The sequence below is a fragment of the Amblyomma americanum genome, chromosome 11 (genome assembly GCF_052857255.1).
Source record: "Amblyomma americanum isolate KBUSLIRL-KWMA chromosome 11, ASM5285725v1, whole genome shotgun sequence".
In the NCBI taxonomy this organism is placed as follows: domain Eukaryota; kingdom Metazoa; phylum Arthropoda; class Arachnida; order Ixodida; family Ixodidae; genus Amblyomma; species Amblyomma americanum.
The window spans coordinates 32,949,469-32,972,969 of NC_135507.1; the positions used below are offsets into that span (position 1 = coordinate 32,949,469).

The 23,501-nt window shown below is 43.7% G+C and overlaps 1 protein-coding gene across 1 annotated transcript in view; it reads left to right on the forward strand.

Moving 5' to 3' along the window:
* The window catches only part of bt (projectin protein bent), a 206,807-nt gene extending 184,817 nt beyond the window's left edge, over nt 1-21,990 (forward strand). Inside the window, exons 108-134 of the mRNA XM_077644518.1 lie at nt 439-723; nt 1,638-1,925; nt 2,185-2,350; nt 2,660-2,781; nt 2,870-2,905; nt 3,023-3,088; nt 3,223-3,313; nt 3,473-3,676; nt 4,193-4,334; nt 4,417-4,616; nt 4,702-4,854; nt 4,976-5,021; nt 5,135-5,215; nt 5,333-5,438; nt 5,777-5,894; nt 6,811-6,983; nt 7,356-7,401; nt 8,124-8,271; nt 9,063-9,240; nt 12,511-13,251; nt 13,982-14,127; nt 15,557-15,713; nt 16,080-16,202; nt 17,304-17,501; nt 18,009-18,122; nt 19,139-19,369; nt 21,222-21,990. Of these exons, the coding sequence (XP_077500644.1) occupies nt 439-723; nt 1,638-1,925; nt 2,185-2,350; nt 2,660-2,781; nt 2,870-2,905; nt 3,023-3,088; nt 3,223-3,313; nt 3,473-3,676; nt 4,193-4,334; nt 4,417-4,616; nt 4,702-4,854; nt 4,976-5,021; nt 5,135-5,215; nt 5,333-5,438; nt 5,777-5,894; nt 6,811-6,983; nt 7,356-7,401; nt 8,124-8,271; nt 9,063-9,240; nt 12,511-13,251; nt 13,982-14,127; nt 15,557-15,713; nt 16,080-16,202; nt 17,304-17,501; nt 18,009-18,122; nt 19,139-19,338 (4,328 nt within the window). The 3' untranslated portion in view covers nt 19,339-19,369; nt 21,222-21,990. The remainder of the gene's footprint in view (nt 1-438; nt 724-1,637; nt 1,926-2,184; nt 2,351-2,659; nt 2,782-2,869; nt 2,906-3,022; nt 3,089-3,222; nt 3,314-3,472; nt 3,677-4,192; nt 4,335-4,416; nt 4,617-4,701; nt 4,855-4,975; nt 5,022-5,134; nt 5,216-5,332; nt 5,439-5,776; nt 5,895-6,810; nt 6,984-7,355; nt 7,402-8,123; nt 8,272-9,062; nt 9,241-12,510; nt 13,252-13,981; nt 14,128-15,556; nt 15,714-16,079; nt 16,203-17,303; nt 17,502-18,008; nt 18,123-19,138; nt 19,370-21,221) is intronic.
* Nucleotides 21,991-23,501: the final 1,511 nt, after the last annotated feature.

Consider the following 23,501-nt stretch of genomic DNA (forward strand, 5'->3'; position numbering starts at 1 on the left):
CTTGCACTCAGCAGGCAGTTCCTTACTTTCTTCAGTCCCTTCAGCAAGCAGTTATATTGTTCTGAAGCTACAGGCTATTTTGAACCTTAAAGATTAAAGCTATTAAGTATTTCCAGCTCGGGTCAGACCTCCACCTAAGATGTCTAAATGAGAGATCATCTCTGAGCGTTCCATGAAGAAGAGAAGCTCGGTAGTGCTGTCCTAGTCAAAAAGTTTAAATGGGTCCAACCTGTTGGTGTCACAAGCCCTACCTCAAACTAGTTCATACCAATCTGACTCAATAATGTCCACTTGTGTTTCAAATGCTACTTGAAGTGGGTACTTCTTCCTTTCTAAATCTAATGGTGTTCCAGGCATAGTCTAATTTCAGTTTTGCTCCATGTAGCAGTGGTAATGATGACATTAACATTCCGTGCACTGTTCTTTCATATCGCTCAGCTGCGACACCACCCGAGTTCATCATGCCGCTCAAGACTGCCACAGGCATTGAGAACAAGAGCGCCCAGTTCCAGTGCAAGGTGACTGGCAACCCATGCCCCGAAGTGACCTGGTACAAGGGCACACGCGAGCTGCACGAGAGTCTCAAGTACAGCATCACGCGCGAAGGTGAACTGTGTACACTCATCATCTCGGACATTTTCGGGGAGGATGCCGACGAGTACGCCTGCCGAGCCGTCAACAAGGGCGGTGCCCGCACCACCCGTGCGGAGCTGCTTATCAAGAGTGAGTGTCTGCTGTGAACTCTCTCTTTCCCTCTTCAATTCATTTGGCAGTTGGTGAGATTGCAACCAGTTTTCCTCTTGATTGTACTGGCTTGAGTCTTTTATCTTGAGAAAACGATCGAGTGAGAGAAAGCACCTTCAGTAAAGACCACTGAGGCACCCATTAATAAATTTTAGTCTTCCTAAAGCGTGGTGTTTTAGTGGTTTCTAAAGAGTGGTCAGTCACCGGACAAGTGTCATTTGCAAAAAACTGTTGTATTCACATCTTAATGGAGTAGGCTTTCAGCAGTCTATGCACTGTTTCTTTTGTGTGCCTATTTGCTTTGAAGTTGTAATCTAAAGTCGGTACATCAGGTGTAACTAAAAGTGAGGAATAGTTTAAAGTCGCAGAGACCTTGGGCCGCCATCTGTGCAGCTTAATCCCTTTGTAATCACCCTCATTTACCTCAAGGTGCATCAAAAAATATCCCCGATGCTTTAATAGTTTTCTTTTTGCTACTATATTGTTCTATTTTTCTCTGTAAATTGTATTAAACTACTCGTAATAGTTACTAAGTGGCACCTATCCTCTTTTTCTGGTTTCCCCTTATTCATTTGTTAACAGAACTAGCCCTGCAACTTCTACTGTGAGCTCAAGGCTAGTATTTAAAATGGCACGGTCAGCCGAACATTCGGCGTAATATTCTTAGGCCTACATATTGCATAAAGTACACAAAGTCAGTGTGAGATGTGAATTTTTCTCCTGCATTACTAGGCCTTAAACAGTAGCAGAACTAGTCTAATTAGCCTAACTTTTTTTTCTTAAATAAAAACCTAAAGAACACTTAAGAGTTCAAGTATTTGCAGAATGAAGCCTCAGTGAACAAAATTTCGGAGACAGGCTTTTAAGCATGTCGTTATGTTTCCCTCATGCAGCGGCGCCGCACATCAATGTGCCTCCTCGGTTCCGCGAACTGGCCTGCTTCGAGAAGGGCGAGAATGTGGTTCTCAAGATTCCCTTCACGGGCTTCCCGAAGCCGCGCATCAAGTGGTTCAAGGAAGCTGAGGAGATTGAGAGCGGCAGCCACTTCGACATCCAGACGGGCGAGCGGCATGCCATTCTCACCATCCGCGACGTCAACAAGACCGACAGCGGACCGTACCGCTTGGTCGCGGAGAATGAACTGGGCATGGACTCGGCTATTATCAAGGTCCAGATCAGTGGTAAGCATCGTTTAAAGCTTCTGTCTCCCTGCTGCTAGCTACTTTCGTTGCGGCCATTAGGAACTTAAATGCATTTTTCACCCAACTGCAGCTTCCTCTATATGATGGGCTGTTACAATCGGCTGTTCAAGATAGCTTCACTTAGCCTACGATTGATTCAAAACAAGCCTTTATTTTTATATTAAGTGCAGCAGTTATTCAACTATTATCTTCGACTCACGGTTCTTTGAACAGAGTGACTGTTCTTGTTCCCAAACAGACAAACCCGATCCACCAAGGCACCCTGTGGTTGAGAACATCAACGACGACAACTGCCTACTCTCCTGGAAGCCACCTCTGTGGGACGGTGGAAGTCACGTCACAAACTACATGATCGAAAAGCGGGAGAGCCCACTCACCACTTGGGTGCGCTGCGGCAACACCAGGTATGCCTGCCGAGTCCTCACATGTTGTGCAAGCTTCTGGGGACATCATTTTACTGGTTTCTCCGTCTTTCCTATCATTGTCTAGACGTGCAAAGTAGGAAAAAAAATCAAAACAAAATGACTGAAATGAATAAGCATTTCAGCTTTGAATCCCGCAGCAAGGTTTCGAAATTTAGTCTTTTTCTCTGAAGTGGAATTAATTTCTTATCGAATGAAAATACTATAATGTTGATAAGCATTCTGATTTATTCTATTTATAGTAGTACACAGGTCCTTTGTTGCTTAATACCTACCACAATTTGTTTACAGGTTCACAACTCACCAGATCACTGGTTTGAACCCGTCCAAGGAATACCAGTTCCGTGTGTATGCCGAGAATGTCTTTGGCAGGAGCGAGCCTTCTGAGCCGACTACTCCTATCATGACCAAGCGTAAGTGTGCAAATCTTTCTGGGTTTTTTTTCTTCTGTTAATCTGTGACAGTACATTTACGTTGTTTGTGCATTATCTGCTTCTGCAGCATCAAGGAAAGACAAGGCAAAGAAAGACTATATGGGTACGTTTACAAATATGACTGTTTGTTTATGTGCCAGTGCTCTTTTTAACCGCGCTAGAAAGTAAAAAAAAGTAATTTCGTCTCTCTGATATTCACCGTAATTTTGTTTCGTTTCAGTGGATGAACACGGAAAGAAGATCAGAGGAAGGTCGGAAGGCAAAATTTCAAACTACGACCAGTTCGGTAAGTTATCGTTCAGGCACTACTGAATTTGACAAACTTAGCGTTCCTTTAATGAAATGTGATCGCCTGTATTTTTTACTTATTACATTATGCATTACTTCGTTCGTTCATTGATTCAATTTTTCTCACTCCAGTGCAAGACTATGACAAGTACATTCCGCAACCAATTGACATCAAGACTTCTAGCGTATACGACTACTACGACATCCTTGAAGAAATCGGAACGTATGTAACCCATGTTTTGACCTCTTAAAAAGAAAAGAATTAATTGGACATGTCTGTAAATAAGAAATGTTTCCGAAACATGTGAAATGATTGTTGGCCCTTAGATATGCGTTTTTGCTTGCACTCATTTTTCGCCTTTGCCACTTTCTCGTCCCCCAGCGGTGCTTTTGGTGTGGTGCATCGCTGCCGAGAGAAGAAGACTGGCCACATTTACGCTGCCAAGTTCATTCCTGTTTCTCATCCGCTGGAGAAGTCCATCATCCGCAAGGAGATAGACATCATGAATCAGCTGCATCACCCCAAACTCATCCGCCTTCACGATGCATTTGAGGACGATGATGAAATGGTGCTCATCTATGAATTGTAAGTCCTTGCGTGCTTTAATTTTTTTGCGAATGCGACAAGCAGTATATGCATATCAACCACAGTTTAATGAGGCAGTGAAGATAGGGCTATATCAGATGGCATTCTGCATGTTATTTTTAAATGTTTGGCAACATCGTCTAACATTGTCAACGCAGTCTACTGCGGCTAGTGATGGCTCAACTGTTTTCTCCAGCACACTATGTTGTTGATGAAGAGCTTGATGGTAAAATTTATAGATGTCTTGCTCTTTGGTTGATGTGCTGTACTGTTACTTGTTAAGTCAGTCACCTACGTTTAATTCATCCCATACTATGCATGAGTTCAACTGCAGTTAACTTCGTTTAACTTAACTTGGCTGTTGTATATGCACTTATTGCTGTTCAGAATATGCACTAATGACAAAATATTAAATTTTAGTGGTCATTTATAGCATCAGTGGTTACCAAACATATTAGTTTTTTTATGGGTCTGTTTTTGATTGGCATTATTTCTACCTGTGCTTGTGTACTTCAGCATGTCCGGAGGAGAGCTGTTTGAACGCATCACAGATGAAGATTACAAAATGTCCGAGGCCGAAGTGATCAACTACATGCGGCAGATCTGTGAAGGCGTCAAGCACATGCACGAAAAGAACATCATCCACCTCGATCTCAAGGTACAGCGCATGTGGCCAAACGTGAAGTTAGCCGTTGTTCTCTTCGTAGGCTAACACGTCTTTTTTTGCTGCATTCTTTCAGCCCGAGAACATCATGTGCCAGACTAGAACCAGCACCAACGTCAAACTCATTGACTTTGGCCTGGCTACCAAGCTCGATCCGAATGAGGTCGTCAAGATATCAACTGGCACTGCCGAGTTCGCAGCTCCTGAAATCGTTGACCGCGAACCGGTCGGTTTCTACACAGACATGTGGGCAGTCGGTGTGCTGGCATACGTTCTGTGAGCATTGGTTTCTTTGAGGCTACTTCCACTGTGCCCAGGCATGACACAGCATCTGAAACATCCTATCTTCCTCTCTTTGCAGGTTGAGTGGCCTGTCGCCATTTGCGGGCGAGAATGATGTAGAAACGTTGAAGAACGTTAAGGCCTGTGATTGGGACTTTGATGATGAGGCCTTTGCAAATGTTTCCGAACAAGGGAAGGACTTCATTCGCCGCCTGCTCACAAGGAATAAGGAGTATGTACATTCAATTTGTTTTCTGTTTTCCCGCATCTTAGTGTTACAGAGCTCGCCTTTTTCTAAGTGAGGTTTCCTTCATTATCTCTTTTCTCTTCTTCTAACCCCCCCCCCCATGTAGTAAACGTATGACAGCACACGAGTGCTTAGAGCACGACTGGCTTAAGGTATGTACCAAATAAGGGCCGTACTCATAGGCTGTACCATTATTATGTTGTCCGAAGTAAGGACAAGCAGCGTTGCCATCACGTCTAACTGAAATGCGTATGTTGTGTTTCAGGGTGACATCAAGGAGTCGGCAACCATTCCAATACCCAACAGCCGTTACATCAAGTTCCGGGATCACATCAGGGCAAAATATGTAAGCCTGCGATTTACACATACTAATTTTACACTGCATCATAGTATATGCATGGGCATGTCATACCAATGCAACTTGTTCGTGGATTTTTTAATTTTTTTTCCTTGACTGCTTCAGGGCCACTACTGGGACAGCTGCACTGTACCCATTGGGCACATTGCAAACTACAGTTCGTTACGAAAGCTGCACGACAAGAAATACAACATACACGACTTCTACTTCGGTAGGTGCTTTTTTATTTTAAAGCATTCCAACAAGCACGCAGGAAGAGCAAGAAATTTTTTATTTCACTCATAAGCTGGCATGTAGAAGTTTTCTCTCTAATGCTTAGCGTTGTAAGGCAGATTTATTTTCAAACTCATAAACTGTTTCAGCTTTCATCACATAGTCATGTATGTCAGTCGTGGAAATTTCTTGGGATGGAATTTTTATACTGTGCTTGTTAATTTCAGTTCCACATGACTCAAAGCATGCAGTGGTGTACTTGAAGGGCGTGATTAAAAAATTCTGCACAGGGATGACTTGTTCTAAGAAGCAGTTTTTGTTTTCCTGTGCCGGCAGATCGAAGACAGGCAGCTCCACGCTTTGTCATCAAACCAACCAGTGCCTTTGCCTACGAAGGACAAAGTGCCAAGTTTTACTGCAGAGTCATTGCTGCTGCACCAGCTACCATCACCTGGTAAGAAAATGCAGTCTTAATGGCTGCTAGCTTGAATCTTTTGCACCGACTCCATGAAATTATCTTGTGTGACTGTTTTCTCTCTTCTGTGAAGTCTTTGTGGCTTTTCTTTTTTCTTTGTCACTCAGAGCATGATTTGGTGCTGTTGCTAATCGTGCACTTCATTTCTTGATGCTCTAAGTCAGTAAACAGAGATATCAAGGTTAATATTCTCAACAGTTCCAGTTGTCACTTTAATCTATGCTGCTGCATGAAAATGCTTTAACACGAATGCTACAGTTTCAAAGCCAGGCCTGCAGCAGCAGTATTTTGTTAGAGAAAAATGTGAAAACAAGCAAGCACTGATTTTTCTATTGATTCACGATAAAAGCCGCCGCGGTGGCTGAGTGGTTATGACGCTCGGCTGCCGGCCCGAAAGACGCGGGTTCGATCCCGGCCATGGCGGTCGAATTTCGATGGAGGCAAAATTCTAGAGGCCCGTGTGCTGTGCGATGTCAGTGCACGTAAAAGAACCCCAGGTGGTCGAAATTTCCGGAGCCCTTCACTACGGCGTCCCTCATAGCCTGAGTCGCTTTGGGACGTTAAATCCCCATAAACCCCATAAACCAAACGATTTACGATAAAAACCTCCCAATGTTCAGAATCACTTTAGCACCCTCTAAAGGCATCCTCAGTGTAGTTCACATTGAAAATAAGCTGATTTGTTTGCAGTGTGAGAAATTATTAAATGGAAGCCATAACACTGCAAGCATCCAAAATTCAAGTTCGTTACAGCTTAACTCACTGCCGCAGGTTGATAGTTCGTTCATGCTCTTATTTTCATTTGCCTGTAGCACCTGACAAGCGCCTAAAACATGATGTGCTGTGCAGCGGCAGCAGTCCCTAACTGAGGATGTTTCTGCACCTCCTCTCATAGGTATCGCGACAGCTGTGAGCTGCGGCAGAGCGTGAAGCACATGAAGCGCTATGAGGGAGACGACTACTACTTCATCCTGAACCGGTGCCGCCTGGACGATCGTGGCGAGTATATTATCCGGGCAGAGAACAGCTACGGCTACAGAGAGGAGCCTGTCTTCCTCAACGTCCAAGGTAAGGCCCTAAATTTCACTTCACCCTGCAGCCTAATCTGCCGATTAATGAATTTCTGCCTGTTGATTGACTGTTAGTCTCTTCGAAAGTATAGTTTTTTTTATTGATGAAAACTGATGTAGTAATCTGCCGATTAATGAATTTCTGCCTGTTGATTGACTGTTAGTCTCTTCGAAAGTATAGTTTTTTTTATTGATGAAAACTGATGTAGTAAACAGCAGGCATCACTTGAAGTGTAGTCGATGATGATATAGGTCAAATTCTGGTGCTACATTTAGTTAAGAAATCATGAACGTTTTTTTTTTGTGTTTATCAGTAAGCTCTGCTTCTGCATTGACCTGTACTTACTATGTGACCCCTTTTTATCTGCAGCCATGCCAATCACGATTCCAGAAGTTCGGCTTGAGGAACCTGTCAGGTGAGTTTTTACACATACAATTTTTTTTATGGTTGAAGTTTAAAGTTTATTTGTGAATTCAAAAGAAGTTACAAGAATATACAGCGAGAGGTCCCAAGGTATAAGACCGCAGGTGGGACCTCCCATGAGAATAAATTTCAATACACAACTAATCACAGAACAGAAGCTACAAAGAACCTAACTTTGCTTGACTACTGTTATGGTTTCACAAGTTTCTCTGTTCAATGACAGTTAAAAAAGCTAACAAAGATACCTCATTCCTTCTTGAACGTGGTGTAATAGATTTAATCCAATATGCAAGGTGCTTCATTCTATTCAGTACAAGCCTTTTTATTCTAGAAACACTGTTAATAGCTAAGGAACATGTCTTTTGTGTGGTAACCTTGCCAGGTGCATACCTTGTTCCAGCCTATTTGTAAACTGATCGAATCATCACCCAACATGACCCAGTTAACTTTTTAGCTTATTCGTTTAGCCGTAATCAGTATCGAATAAAGTGGAGCACCCTGTATATCACCCATTTTGCTTTTAAGGCGTGAGAACACAGTTTCACTTTGGAAGGAAAGTGGAGGACTTGGGATGTTTGAAAATAGGTCCACGAGCAGTGCCTATCTTGTCACTGATTGTCGTGCCTATCTAGTCCAGAAAATATCCGCTTCAGTTGCTTCATGAAGATACATATAGCAGCTACTGACATGACAATATTGCATGTGCACATCTAGGCGGCGCAGAGAGCCCCTCAGGTACCAGCTCTGGGAGGAGCCTGCTGACAGTGCACCTAACTTCACATTCCACCTGCGGCCTCGTGTCATCCAGACCAACATCGGTGTCAAGCTGCTCTGCTGCCTGTCTGGAAAGCCACATCCAGAGGTGGGCTTAATCGTCCGCTACTGCCATCATCGCCAGCTCCAAGCACAGAATGCTTTGATGCCTATATGCAGAGGGCTTAGGTTAAATCTAGGTGTATTTGTTGCTTTGGGGTCCATGGCTCAGGTACAAAACATTCAATATTGTTCGAGGAACTCCTTAAATCTACCCTTGTTTTGCAAGTCACTGTATAATGCGCTGCTTGGTCACCTCAGGGTGACTTCACAGAGCTGATGTGTGGCCAAAATTTATTTAAACTCTCATTCTTCTGGAATATAGGTAATGATTATGCGCACTACATCATCGTTCTACTAAACTGCATGTATGTGCCATGCATACCCATTGCAAAGACACAGACCATTAGATTTAATCGTAAGTCTGATTATTGAATGTATTGCCTAATATGCATACCCAGTGCAAAGACACAGACCGTTAGACTTAATCGTAAGTCTCATTATTGAAAGTATTGCCTAAATATTAAAATGTAAATAAGCATATGCGTCTGAACGTTGCACCCCTCTTAGTGAACAAAATTTTCACGACCACTCGTCAAACCATTGTATAGATGTGCGAAGAACTAAGTCAGTGGCCTCTTTCACCGGGGTGGGCTCCAGATGTTGAGATACTGCACTGGCTTATGAGACTGCAGCACTGATTCTCGCTAGAGTTTGCAGAGTTTCTTGAAGCGGTTCTGTATTTGAAAAGTCTAATTGGCTTGAAAACTTTCTCAAAATGAACGGGGTGCAAAACGCTTTCAAAGAACAGGAGTTTAAATAAGAGCATTTGAACTGCAGATCAAATGGTACAAGGATGGCAAAGAGCTCAGCAAGTTTGATTACAACATGACCCACGCGGATGGCGTGGTCACGCTCGAGATTCTGAACTGCAAGAAGGAGGATGCTGGCAAGTATGTCTGCAAGGCCAAGAATTCTCTCGGAGAGGATGAAACCAACTGTTTCCTCATCGTTGAAGGTAAGTGAAGACGAAGGTCACTCACTGTGATGGTTCAGTGTTGCAGTGCAGCAAAAAAGTGTTGGAGAACAGCACTCTCGCATTCTCAGCACTTAGGCACAAGTTCTGATTCTGCATGCTGCGATTTTTTGTGACTTACCTTCGAGAAAAGTTCTGTCAGTGCTGCACTCTGTCTAACTTGTGTAGCCTTTGTTTGGTGTACTTGTAATCCTTACTGGTTTGCTTCCGATGTGTGGTACAGTCGTGAGAAATATGAAAGGGAACAAACTTTTTGCACAATTATTAACTTTGTCATTTCTCTACTAAATTTCGTAATTAATTTTTGATATTATACGCCAAGAGGAAAACTAGATGCTTGTTACGGTTACGCATACTTATGGAGTAATCACTGAATGAATTCTCAAACATTGTTCCCTCTAATAATGCTCACAACTGAACATTCTTGTTGTTGTCATGCACTTGTAATTCACGTTGTTTTGTATCTGATGTGTAATGTTAGTTTTGTCTTGTGGATCGTTTGTAGCGTGTTGTGATGCACTTTGTTTCTTCTTTTATGCAGTTATAGTGACCTGTGCATATGAGTTGATCCATTAAAATCGAGCATGTGAGATAGATTTCATGCTGCTGCAGTATTTCTGTGTTGATATAGAATCTGTGTAATTCGTCCTTAAGTGTGATGTATTGTGAACTGTATGTGGTCTTTATTCTGTTGTAGTCTCAAACCACCAGTGCACGCATCGGAATAACGAGGCCCTCAACCTTTGGCCTGGTCCCAGTCATTGCGTAATCCTCCTCCCGTAAATTGCATTTATGCCTGGCATGGCATATAATCTCCTAACAAACTAAGAGCATCCACATTACAATTCAGTAAAGTTGGCACTTGTGGTGTACAGGAGCACAAGCAATACTCGGAACACTGTACCTATATTGGCACCTTGTATTAGCACAGTCAATCCCAGATATATTGAATTGTTGTTTGTATCGAACAGCCAGAACATTCCTTTGAAAATCCCATGCAAAAGTATAGCACTATTGTTCACGTTTATCGAACTCATGTTCAGTGGAGCAGCCGTTACTGATGGTGCACCACGCCCCTGCAAGTGACGCTTCTCCTAAGTTCGCTTCTGCAATCAGTTCTTGCGCGGTGAGCCTGGTCAGCTGCGTGGCGTTAGACAGCTGCTTGCAGCACTGGTGTTGTCAAACCAAGTGAACAATGTGAATGTTGGGTGTGCTTGAGGTTAGCTTTTGATGTCTCGTAATTATTTTCTGCGCGACACCGCTGTCAAGCGGAGAAGCCAGAATTCAATGCACAGTTTGTCATAAGCTGCCCGAAGGCTACCAGTGGCCCCCGTGCTTCGCTGCCGAAAGCTTTGCGGAAACCAACTGTATGCTAATTTTAATGAGAGATTTATCATGTACTGCTACCAGGATTACACCTCTTAGGATAGGTGGTAGCTAGTGATGGCAAGTTGCAAAGCATCTTCACTGCAACTTCGATGCGAAGCAGGCCAGGCCAATCGACTAGGGCTGCACTGTCAGTACATCGGCGGGCAGCACATTTCTGCAAGAAGTGCATCGCTGACGTGGGTGCACTGTATTCGTTCTTTTAAGTTACAGATAACCTTATCTACTGCCAATTTCTATATACTGAATTATCGATACTTTGAACTATATCGCGATTCCCTTAGAGTTCGATATATCTGGGATCGACTCTATTTGCACCATTCACACAAGTTACACAACTGTTTGCACTATACTCACACAACCTAAAGGCACAGTATTTTGTATATGAATACATTTTTTCACTCAGGATGTCAAACATAAGTTCACCTGCATGACTGCATGTGACTAAATTCATAAAACAAGCACTTTGCAACACAACGACCACACATTGTATTTTTGGTACAGCCGATGAGCTGTAGGAAATTACAGAATGACTGGAACAGGGGAATGTACAGGGTAAACTTACAATAGCTATCCCACGCCTTACCGACAACCTGTGCATTACAACAAAGGCGAGCACCTCTGTGGGTTCACATTTACATGCATATAAACCACAAGTCAGAAAGAAGCAGTATACAAACCAGGAATCAGGACATTAGATGGCCATGCAGTGTTCTGGAAGCTTTAAGGCATGCCAAGGCAGGCTCAAGTTCACAGCTGAAAAAGATGCCAGCCGGTTAAAAAGTTTGAAAGAGCGGTTCAGTCTCGTCTATTTCTCTTCACGAAAGTGAAGGACAGAGGTTCGGAGGCACTGTGCATTATTGTGCGATAGCTTTCTTGATGAGCCGACGTTTGCCCTAGCTTCTAGAACACTGTATGGGTGTAGTGAGACAGACTACATGCTGTTTCACATTGTCTTGGTGCGTGTTTTGCAGGAGTGACAATTTTCTTTGTGCACTAGACTCTACTTCTAATGTGCTGATAGGCTCCTTCAAACCTTTGCTGCACACACTGTTCACAGCAGTCATTAAGAATATAAACCTCAACTTCTTCTAATTGCTTTTAGAAAAGCACACATATTCTTGATTCAAACTGTAGAAGTATCTTTCAAAGTTTATAAGCCTAACGTATATCTTTCTTTTGCTATCTCGCCTCACGTGGGCACTGCTTTTTATTATCAGTTTTGCCTAATGCAAGGCTCAATGTGAGCACCTTTCTGGCTTATATAGGACTCACAAAAGCCTGTTATCATCACCTACAGCAAAAATCAGCAACACACTGAACTACATCAGGCTTCCATAGGCAAGAAACAACAGTGCCACAGCTTTCTGGAGAAAAAAATGACATTTTTATAGCTGCTGAGCACCTGGTCGAGACAGTGCCTCTAGTCCACATTTATGCAGTTCCTAAGCAGGTAATGTCAGTGCTGCTGTTTAGACCGTGGAAACGTGCTATGCTGCCATTTCTTTTGCAATGAGCAGAGCTTAGCAAGTTTTTATTATAGACAGAATAGGCAGGCGCTGCAAGTGTTGCATTGGACATCGTGACACATTCACAAGACTTGTGATACAAAACATACAGTTATAAGTGGCAGAATTTTTCTATTCCCACACGATCGAGCTGGAACTGTCACAAAATGAGCTGGAGCCGTGCAGCACATTATGGGTACTCTAGTGCATCACGACTTCCTGCTTCCTGGTTTGGCTTTGGCCAGGGTGTCCCAAGCGTCAGAAAAACCTTCTCGGGGCAGGACGAGCAGCGAAAACATGCACCGACATGCACAGACTCTGACATCACGTTGCTCTCTCTCCACCATCTCCACTGCAGACCGCCGCAAACTTCCTGAAGGCCATTCCCCGACCGTGATACACCACCAGACAGGGGGCGCCCCTGCCTCGCATCTCCCTTACTCTGCCAAACCCGCTTACTCTGGCTACGACTCCTCCTTGCCCTCGTATGCACGAGCCTCCGACCTGCGCTCCAAGAGCGACTATTTGCACACGTCCTCCAAATTCGCAGATACCCGAACTCTGAAGAGCTCCGCACGGGCCAGCGACATCTCCTCAGCCTATTCTGCCAGGGACTACTCTTCGACCAGCAAGCACTTAGCTAGTTCAGACTACAGGTCAAGCAGCTCATACAAGTCTGACTACAAGTCGGACTACAAGTCAGACTTTAAATCCAAGTCTGACTACCGGTCGGACTACAAGTCTTCTTCCAGCCTCAAGTCCTCGTCAGACTACAGGTCCTCGTCGGATTATAGGTCCACGTCAGACTACAAGTCGGACATCAGGTCAAAGTCGGATTACAAATCTGATTATAAGTCATCCGATTACAAGTCGCTGGACAAGAAGACCACGGACTATAAGGCTTCGGATGTGTCCTCCCTGACAAGGAGAGACTCGGCGAAGGACCGTGTTGCCAGCACACTAAGCTCTGCAGCTGCCAAGCTTTCACCTCCACCGGAAGGTGGCGCCACCAAACGTGTTCAGAAGCCCTATGGTAAGAAGGAAGGTGCGGAAGGTACTAGCCCATCTCGATCTCGGACTGCCACGCAAGAGCTCAAACGTGAGTACCTCAGGAACACTATTCGTAGATACCAGTTTGGCCAGAAAGAGGAGCTTACTGCATGGGTGCCTTTGCGTACATAAAAAGGATGTTTATAACTTTGAATTGGCCATGAAAGGCAGTGCAAAACGTTCCGCGGTTGCCAAGCGCCATGTTATAGCATGTCTGGCTTATCCTTTAGGAACTAGCTTGGAACCCTTTGTTACTCTGTGTTGCTTTTATAGTTCCCAGTACTTCGTGCCAATGTCTGTTCTATTGAATGTATCCTTTTAAAGTAACTGTGATATCATGTAGTACTTTGTGCTACCATTTTGGTGGCTACTCCTTCAGTTCACAAAGATCAGTGCCCAAAGCATAATCTGTGAAAACTGTGGCATTTGGCATAGGTTATAAAATAATTAACTGACCTGCAGAGTGGTTAGACTTGTGGATCAAGCTTTCCAACACCGTCCTTTTGCTGCTGCATTGATGTAGTTATTGCATGAGCAGGTTCAGAGTATGTATATCTATCAGTCCCAACTGGCTTAAAGGTGCACGCCAAGGTTCCTTTTCTTTTTTAGCTGACATTTGCTTCATACATAAAAGTTGGCTATGGCATAGCTGTGTGGCGTTCACAGTACATTAAGTCTCACTGTGCACCCTTGGTTAGAATAAGGATCAGCTCGTCTATTTAGGACAGTGATGTTGTTGATGGCAACAAGCAGTGTCTGAGGCACACTGGGCTTTGCAGTTCCAGACGAACCGCCACCCATGGTGGCACCATCCTTCAAGGTCGGCCTTCAGGACATCAGCATTAAGGATGGCGAGCCCCTGCTACTCAAGGCTGTCGTGGATGGCGACCCTGAGCCATCAGTGGAGTGGTTCAAGAATGGCGAGGTTTGTTTCTCTTGGTGCTGCCCGACACACCCTTGGCGTCTCGCGTCAGCCAGTGTGACATGGAGAATGTCTCTGTTCCGAGCTGAATGTGTCAACCCAGAATGCACCGACGACTGCAGACGCGTATAATCGCCTGAATGGACCGCATACACTTGCTCCTCGCCACTGCTTCTTTTCTGCCTAAGCCACAGCCAACACTGCTTTGCAAATACATATCGACAGGCAGCATGCCCGGAACCGAACATTCCGCACATGCTCCTTGAAGCTGTGCCGCATCAAGCCATTTGGATTATCTAGGCGGCACAGTGCTGCCAACTTGACATATCTTTCTTTATTTGTTGCTTAGACATTTGCCTAAGAGGGGAGCTGAGGCCAAATGTTCAGTATCACCTGACGGGGCCTCAGCATTCTACTATACATGACTAACAAGCATGAAAAACCTGCTCTGGTCACCACTCTCTTACTTTCCACGAAAGTCAAAGTAACTGAAACATTCAAACTGGGGAAAGTCACAGTCTAAGCAGCTTTGAAACATGTTGAAAATGTAGTACATTGTAAAAATAAGTATAGTACATTGAAAACCAAAATATACTGAAATTTGTTCAAATTAGCTGTTTATTGTTATTTGAATTGGAAATGTGTTTGAATTTAGTTGTAAAATATCAGGTTCAGAAGAGTGGAATGCACTCATGTGTAGAGCTTGGACATAGGTGTCGTTACTTTGAGCTGCATGCTCCTTTAATAGTGTGTGCAACCACAGCTAGTGCTTTTCTTTGGAATGTAACAATGTTCTGTTGACATGAGAGAAATAATTTGGCAAGTGGTAGCAAAAAAATTGGCTAGAATGGTTCAAGCGGATTACAGTAATATGCTTATCCAGGAAATTTAATTTCATGTAGTCATAATTTCTCATTTTTGCTGACTGACTGCTGTGAAAAGCATAGGAGAAAAAACTGCTATAACACCGTTTTTGAATACCTGTGCATGCAATTTAGTGTAAGTTGGAGCTCAAGCTTGTGTGCTTTGTTGTATCCACTCAGTAAATGTCCATTGATGCCAACTTAATTTTTTATTCACCACTTTTTTTCTCAAAGAGAACTTTTCTAAAATCCATGCATAAAAGGAATTTATCATATAAACTCGTGCAAGGACCGCGCATTTTTTTTAAATTTCACGTTTCAATTTTGGAGGTGCAGCCCGTGCATTAATTTAAAAATGACCTTTTTTTTTTCAGTTATCTTGTTGAAAACGGGTTGCAGCCCTTACGATATTTAAGACATTTCCCTCACAGAGCAGAGTGCAGTCTCATATTTGAATGTATTGCATGAGTAGCATTGGGATAAAGACAGAGGTTTACAATATGAAATGGCTGTTTACAGGAAAAACTGTCATTCTGTTTCTAATGCACACTTTCTATTGACATCTGCAGTCTCTGAAGTCCTCTGAAATCATCAGCTTGAAGTACAAGAATCGGGAAGCCTCTCTCAGCATTGGTGAAGTGTACCCTGAGGATGAAGGAGAATACAAGTGTGTCGCGACCAATGCTGAAGGCAAGGCTGAGACACGCGGAAAGCTGACCGTCCTGCGTAAGTAGGCTTATCCACACACAAAAAAAAGTAACACGGTGTACTCATCTGAACAGGCATAACAAGCACGAGGAACTTCCACTGGGAAAGCATGAACGGAATTGCGTTCTTTAAGCACTGAGGACTTGCATAAAGTCAATCTTTGACTATTCAACACTTTTAGAGCACTAAAAGTACTAAAAGCAGTCTTATCTGTGGAAAGGAAAAAAAAAAACGTCTGAAGCAACATTTTTTCACACAGCCTAATGCTTGTTACTTCAGCAGCTTCGCTGTGCAGCTATTATGTGCACATAAAAAATTACAAACTGAGCTGCATTTATTCAACTACATATTACAACTTTTGTGCATTCATGTTCTTCACAACAGCTATGGAGAAAGAGGAGGTAGAGCCCAAAGGCTATGACGGCAAGTCGCCAAAGTTTGCGGAACACCTCAAGAGCCACGTTGTCAAGGATGGCGACGCTGTGACGCTGCAGTGCACGATCAGAGGTAAAAATGCACATTGCAATCCACACGCACGCCTGTGCACCAGACAGCGCACTTCTCATTGGTACCAGCAGGTGGTGGTATGGAGCACATGTTTACACTCTGCATTTGTCTATGAATGCAGTAAAGAAATAGGTTATTGGGAACTCTTCAGAGTGCCTGAATGCACCCAAAATGTTAAATGCATTATAATAAAAAACCTAGCATCACAAACTGCGTGTTCAGTTGTGGTGACAATCGTCTTTGCTGTCACCAGATGCCACCACCATGCAAGGGTCCTCCAGGCACTTGTGACACCATCACACGGGGTCAGAGAGCAGAGATTTGAATCCCATCTATATTTGCTCTGTGAAATATGCAAAGAATTTGCTGAACAGTTCACATTATTGTGCAGCTGTGCAAAAATCTTCGCTGTAGAATATGAAGTCATTAAATTCTCAGTGCAGAAAGTAGAATTCCAGCAGCTGGTAGAACTAGTCTGTTGGAATTTGAGTAGTCTTCCACTGACGCTTGTTTGTTTCTGCTGATAACAGCAACAAGCAGCGCATCTCTGGCAGCTACTCATTAGTAAGGCGCAGTTTCAATTTAGCAATATTTATTCACACTCACTTCGGCATTCTCGATTTTTTGAAAAAAAAAGAGAAAGTGCAGGTAACAGAAAGGCAGGGGTATTAACTGGACTCGTCTAAAGTACAGCATGGAAAGAGCATAGTATTTCGCAAAAAGGTGCATGCTCCATGAGAATGGATGGATAAAGCCAACAAACAAAATGCATTGCTGTTAGAGGTAGACATGCCCGTGTTTGTGTTTTTTAGCAGATTCTTCCAGTCTGTTTGAGCTATTGTTTTACCTTTATTTTTTCTTTCATTCTTTATGTTTGCATTTTGGTAGTCAAACTATGCAATGAAACAGGGACACAGGAAAGAACAAACATTTTTTTTTACTCCTTAAATTGCTGTCATGAAGGCATCGATCTGTTCATGGGCATGGTGTACAAGTGAATAAACAAAATGAATGAATCGCATATCTGTAGTGACGGATTCATGCGGCCTGTGTCTCAGATGCCAGAAGTGTGGCATAATACTTGAAAATATTTTGCTCCAGGTTCCAGCAAGTTTGATGCGGTATGGCTGCACAACGAAAAGGAAATCAAGTCAAGCAAGGACTTCCAATACGTCACCGAGGGCGACGTTTACAAGCTTGTGATTGCTGAAGTGTACCCCGAGGATAGCGGCACTTACACCTGTGAAGCTTTCAACGATGTAGGGGAAGCGTTCAGCACCTGCACTCTGGACGTCCTAGGTAAGTACTGCTGCGTAGTTGGATATCATAAAGAAGTGTAGTGATCAAGGATGGGACGAAAAGGAAGGCTGTCAGCCCACTGTTGGCACCCTTCTTCCCTGTCCTCAAGCACCATTTCCCCCTCACAGTCCTATCAGTTGTATTCAAGACTTGGTGAACAACTTCTTTTAGCGAGCCACTCTGGAATTCTATCCCTGGGATGTTTGGACATCTCTTTTGTGTATGCACGTGTTAAGCAAAGATGAATTTTTTTATTTTGTCTTTATTCTGTGCAAAATTACGTTTTCATGAGAAGCAGCAGTAGGTCTTCTGCCATTATGCATGCACACACATCCAAGAAGCGTGTATGATTTCTTGCAATAACTGCTGGCATAGACAAGCTTATCTTGAACAACTGCATGCAGTCCCCGTTTTCACAGCGTAGACCTTTCCCAATTCTCATGCAGTGCAGTAAGGCGTGCATGGGAACCACACAGCCTTGTAGTCTATAATCTCGGCGCCTCTCAGTTCCAGGTGAACCGTTCGTGGGACCTGGATTCTCCATATATCCAAGGTCGACGACATCTGGAGAAGGCCAACCAGTCGTCTTCAAGTGTGTAACAGACAAGGAAGCTCTTGGAGGTTTGTACTAGTCAGTTTGCTGGTTAGCTGCAGTTAGCTGCTCTTGCAGCTGTTAACACTATATCCTCATCAGCTTTACTTTGCTAACTGGTGACGACATAGTGACAAGACTTTCCAAACTGAAAGTGAGACTCCAGGGTTGTAACATAGGAGGGTATGATGAAGCGAAGTATAGAGAAAAAAACTGTCAACTTGCGTTTCCTCTGCAGCACCCTAAAATGCAAAGTATTTTTTTTTACGGCTCACTGCCTGTTGTTGATAGCCAAAGTTAACCAATAGCTTGGTATATATAATAATTTTGTTGTGCAGAGTCTTATGCAGTGAAAGGAAGGGTAATGTGGAAGTGCGTTTCATGGAACACGATATCCAGATCTGAGTACCTCTGTGGCATAGTTCGTGGCCATTTAAGTTTTCATTCAACGGTCAAAAATTTTGTTACTGTGGACATATGTTTGCAAATGCTGTTTCTTTCTATAGTCCAGCAAATTCCAATCCTCCTTTTCTAAAACTGCATATTTCGTGGCAATAGTCAGGGAAGCTGCAAAAGCACCCTTTAGTCACCTGATTTAGTGACTTAAGTGACACTATGGAAACCTTCGTCCCATATGCTTCTTCCCTCTTGCCTCGTTCTTTTTGTGCAGTTCCTGTTTTGTTTTTTTTACAACGTCGTACCAACTAACCCCTCATCGCACTCTTCTAGACACGCACATAGACTGTCGCATTTTCTGTTCTACGGCCTTTTCTGCTCGCTGCATTGAGCACAGAGCGATGCTGTGCCTAATTTGCTGCCCTATTGATTTCTTGTTGGCATCGTGGGCATCACATGTAGAATTGTGCACTGATGCCAGCCAAGCACGTGATGTTATCCAGGCTGTCCACCACACTGCCATCATTACTGGTGAAAACATGCCGAGACAGGTGACTTACCGGCTTAGTGCAGGCCATACTGTACTGTACTGCACTTCACTGTGCCTGCGCCATAACCTCACGGCATGGCATGATGGCACTTGTCGCAGTTCGGTGGCTGAAAGATGGCCAGACCCTGGAGGAGAGTGCCCACTACAAGCTCGCCCAGGACGGCCGCACCTGCACGCTGACCATCACCCAGGCCACCGTGACGGACGTAGGCCAGTACCAGGTCGTCGCAAAAGACGCCAGTGGCGAGAGCACTGCCAGCTTTGCCCTCAACGTGGTCTCTGAGGCTGACCAGCTATGAGAACCTCAATGCTGAGCTGGTATTTTTAATGGTAAGTCACCATTGTTATGTAAAGCTGCAGTTAGTGTGGTAGTTCACTATCACAGTGCCAAGAACAGAAAGAAAACGGCATGTGCTACGGTTAACTAAATGTGGCACTACAACCACTTAACGGCAAAAGTCATGCCAGTGCATGATACGCCTTGCCTCTGCCTGCCTGTGGCAAGAGTCCCCCAAACATGAATTCAATTGTCACATCTCGTATTACAGCATCATGAAGGTCACAGTATTGTTTAGGCTATTGGCTTTTGGAGTTAATGCAATCTCATTTGAGTGAGGCTTCACATGAAAGAAAAGGATATTCACATCATGTGATATCTGTAAGACGATATCTTTATGTGCAACACTAGTTTCAAGTATGAAGGCATGTGCAAATTCATCTGCTGCCAGTGCATTGTTATGAGGGGCCAACTATTTCACGCTGGCAGAAACAGAATGGAAATGACATTAACACATGAAGCAATGACAGCCATTGAAGTATTAAGGGAAATAAACAAATAGCATGACATGCCACATGTAACTATGTATGATACTTGCCCAGTGTCATAGCCATGACTAAAGACTAGCTTCTGAACAGTGCCTAAGGATCACAAGCGCAGCTCACAATACAGTTGGAGAGCCATGTTGTAAGGTATCTGCGGCTGAAAATTTAAAGTTCTGCTAATGCATATCGAATAATTCGTGATATACTCCACACGAACATTACGCACATGCTTCAACATACCTCAACATGCCTCGCATATTCTGCATGTACCTTCACCAAAACTGAATGTGGCTGTTGCAATTCAGATCGGGTAAGTAAATGCTCACCTGAAGAATGACGCTTGTTTGACTCAATGCCCCCCAGCAACTGAATTATTTTTGTGACAAAGCCCCAGTGCACAATCCCTCACCTGCTGTTGTGACTCTGCGAGCAGGTGGGACGCATTCACACAAATGTCTGGCACTCATCTGCCGTTCGCTTTCATTCCTGAGCTGCTTGGTAATGCAAAAAGAGAAAGATACCAAAATAGATGAAGGATGTTATTCAAGACAAGAAACATTCTTTTCCATTACTATTAATATTCCTTTTGACAGATTCCAGTATCATGACTCTTCCCATAGAGCAGTATGAACTTGTCGCTAGAGCAGCCATGGTCGATGAGCTAGCTTGCTTGAGCTGATGGGAAAACAAGCATGCCAAAACATCGGCAGAACTAATTAATTACCAGAATTTTCTTAAAGAGACTTCAGGTTATTAAATTAGTTACATTCCCATCGTTTTGTCATTCCTGCTGATGTCTGGAACAACGCAAAAAAAAAAAAGAATGTGGCTGCTAACACACAATTACGTAAATTTTGTGGAATTAGTCATGTCAGTCCAGGGATATTTCTGCTTGCTAAGATACCTTTTAAAGGTAGTGTTAAATTGTTACAGGCCCAAAATAAAGGGCCTGCCGCGATGGCTCAGTCGTTATGGTGCTCGGCTGCTGACCCAAAAGATGCGGGTTCGATCCTGGCTGTGACGGTTGCATTTCAATGGAGGTGAAATGCTAGAGGCCCGTATGCTGTGCGATGTCAGTGTAAATTAAAGAACCTCAGGTAGTCAAAATTATCCGGAGCCCTCCACTACAGTGCCCTCATAGCCAGAGTTGCTTTGGGACGTTCAACCCCATAAACCAAACAAAACCAAAATAAAGGTGTAACTGGCCTAAAAAAAAAAACATTGTGTTAGTCAGCTTTCACTGACACTTGTCTGCACATGTTAACTTCTTGTTGCCTGTCCACTTTCTCTACGCCTATCCTTTTTGCCTGTTGTCCCTTCTGCCTTCTCTAAGCCTGTCCTCCTTTCTGTCATCTTTCAGGTGCATCATCTACGATGGAGTTTTCTTCTTTCAACACTCTCTCTTTTCCTCCTACAAGAGCAACAAAGAAAAAAATATTGCGGGGTGGCATGGCACGAAACAGCATTATTTCTCCCATCACTGATGGCCTGTTTTTTTTTTTCTTTCCCTAACAATGACTCACTCATACGTAAGAAGCTGGCAAGGAGTGCGCAGACGCGTAGTGCGTGCTGATGCCACCCCGCAATGGCAGACTGAAAGTGCAACAGTATAAGCAAGAACATCTTTCAATTAAGCACACCGGAGGCAAAGTGAAGCCGAGTTACAAGCATATTAATTTACTTCGACCTAGGTTTTCTTGGCTTGCTGTTTTATTTCATTTTTTTTTTTCTCGCGCAATCTTTTCAATTTTTTGGAGTGTTCCCCTTTCTCTCCAGCCTGTCTTTGTGCCGAACTTCGCCCTCTTTTTTTCTTTTCCCTCTTCAAAATAAAAGCTACACAACCGTGCATACAGTGACAGTACGCGCTGTTTGGCGGCTAAACGTGTTTTGGCTTCCGTCACGGCCTGCACAGCTCGTGCACTTCAACCAAAATTCATGCCAAGACGAAAAGTGCTGGTTGATTGCAATCTTAAAATCATGCACTAAGAATTCAGAAGGTGGGGGCAGCTTCTGAATAAAGTGCCGAGCTGAGGCCGTGTAGAAGTGAAAACAAGTTTAGCGGAACAGCAGCCGTTTGTAGCTTGGACGTCATATTACGGGCATATGTGAATAAAAGAGAAGTCGGTGTACGCTCCGGCCCAGTGTCTTCTTTTCGTTTGTTTGTGCTTCGGGTAACTGTGGAGGAGCACGAGCAAGCATCACATGTGGCATTTAATCTCTGCTCATATGTGTTGATGACCTCTCAGGAGTGCAGAAAATTCTGAGCTATGGTGGAGCATTAATGCTCTTGCTTTAGTTAGTTAACCAGACGCAAATTTGTGTGTAACAGAATTGATCCTTCATTTAAGCTAGCCCCGGAAGTGCAAACTTTGTAGCTGTAAAGCAGCTGAGCAATGTCAGCTACATGCAGAAGAAACTGTGCACCACATACTTTCCAAGGAAACCTCAGTAACTAATCCACATTCCATGTTCCATCACCTGTCACTCAAGGAATAAGCAGGATCAACCAAACAGGGATGCCTTACATTTAAACAATGAGGGTTAAGGCATTTAGCAGCTTTTAGCATGGCTCAGTTTGCAGACACTCAAGTGCACCATCCATATTTGCATTGATCCAGGAATCAAGACATTTCAGTCCCAGTTACTTAAAACTTGATGCACAGGTGACACACTAAGCAGCTCGAGTGTGGTCATCTGATGCACATTAAGAAAAGGAGATGCGGCAATGGCATAGATGTACAGCATCTCATGCAAGAGGGCCGCAATTCGAATCTGAGTCCCACCGGAAAAAAAAAGAAAAATCCACGTGTCGATGGAATTGAGTAACCAGGCCTGGGGTGTAACAGAGCCAACAACGCACCCTCGCACCAGAACACGATTTGGCCACTCTGGTGCAATACATGGCCACCACGTCCTATATGAATACACCAATCAGCCCTCAGCGACGTGCGGCTGCAGAGCAACTGACCACGGTGGCGGTCAGACCTGTGACGCAGTGGAGGGTGCTAGGAATCTCTGGCTCCAGACAGGCCACCACTGGAAACTGGAGCTGGCAACATTTAATGGTAGAACCTTATCCAGTGAGGCTAGCCTAGCAGTGCTTAGTGAAGTTAGGAGGGCACAGTTAATGGGTAGGCACATAATATGCTATTGTGGTTTAGCGGACAAATGAGAACTAGGTGTGGGATTCTTGATCAATAAGGATACAGCTGGCAACACAGAGGAATTCTATGCATCAGCATCAGTTAACAAGAGGGTGGCAGTTATCGTAATTAAGCTAAAAACTGAGGTGGTACAAGCCTATTAGACATCTACATCCAGTAATGATGACCAGATAGTAAAAAGCTTCTATGAAGACATATAATCAGCAATGAGTAAAATAAAACAGGAGTAAACTGTACTGATGGACGACTTCAGTGCCATGGCAGTCACGAAGCAGGCAGTAGAAAATGCAGTGAGTAACTATGGCATTGGTTCTAGGAATGGCAGAGGGGAGTTATTGGTGGCGCAGAATGAATAAGTTATAGATCATGAATATCTTCTTTCTCAAACGGGAGAACCGGAAGTGGACGTGGAAGAGGCCGAATGGCGAGACTAAAAATGAAATATTCTGCACACATCCTGGTATAGTGCAGTAAGT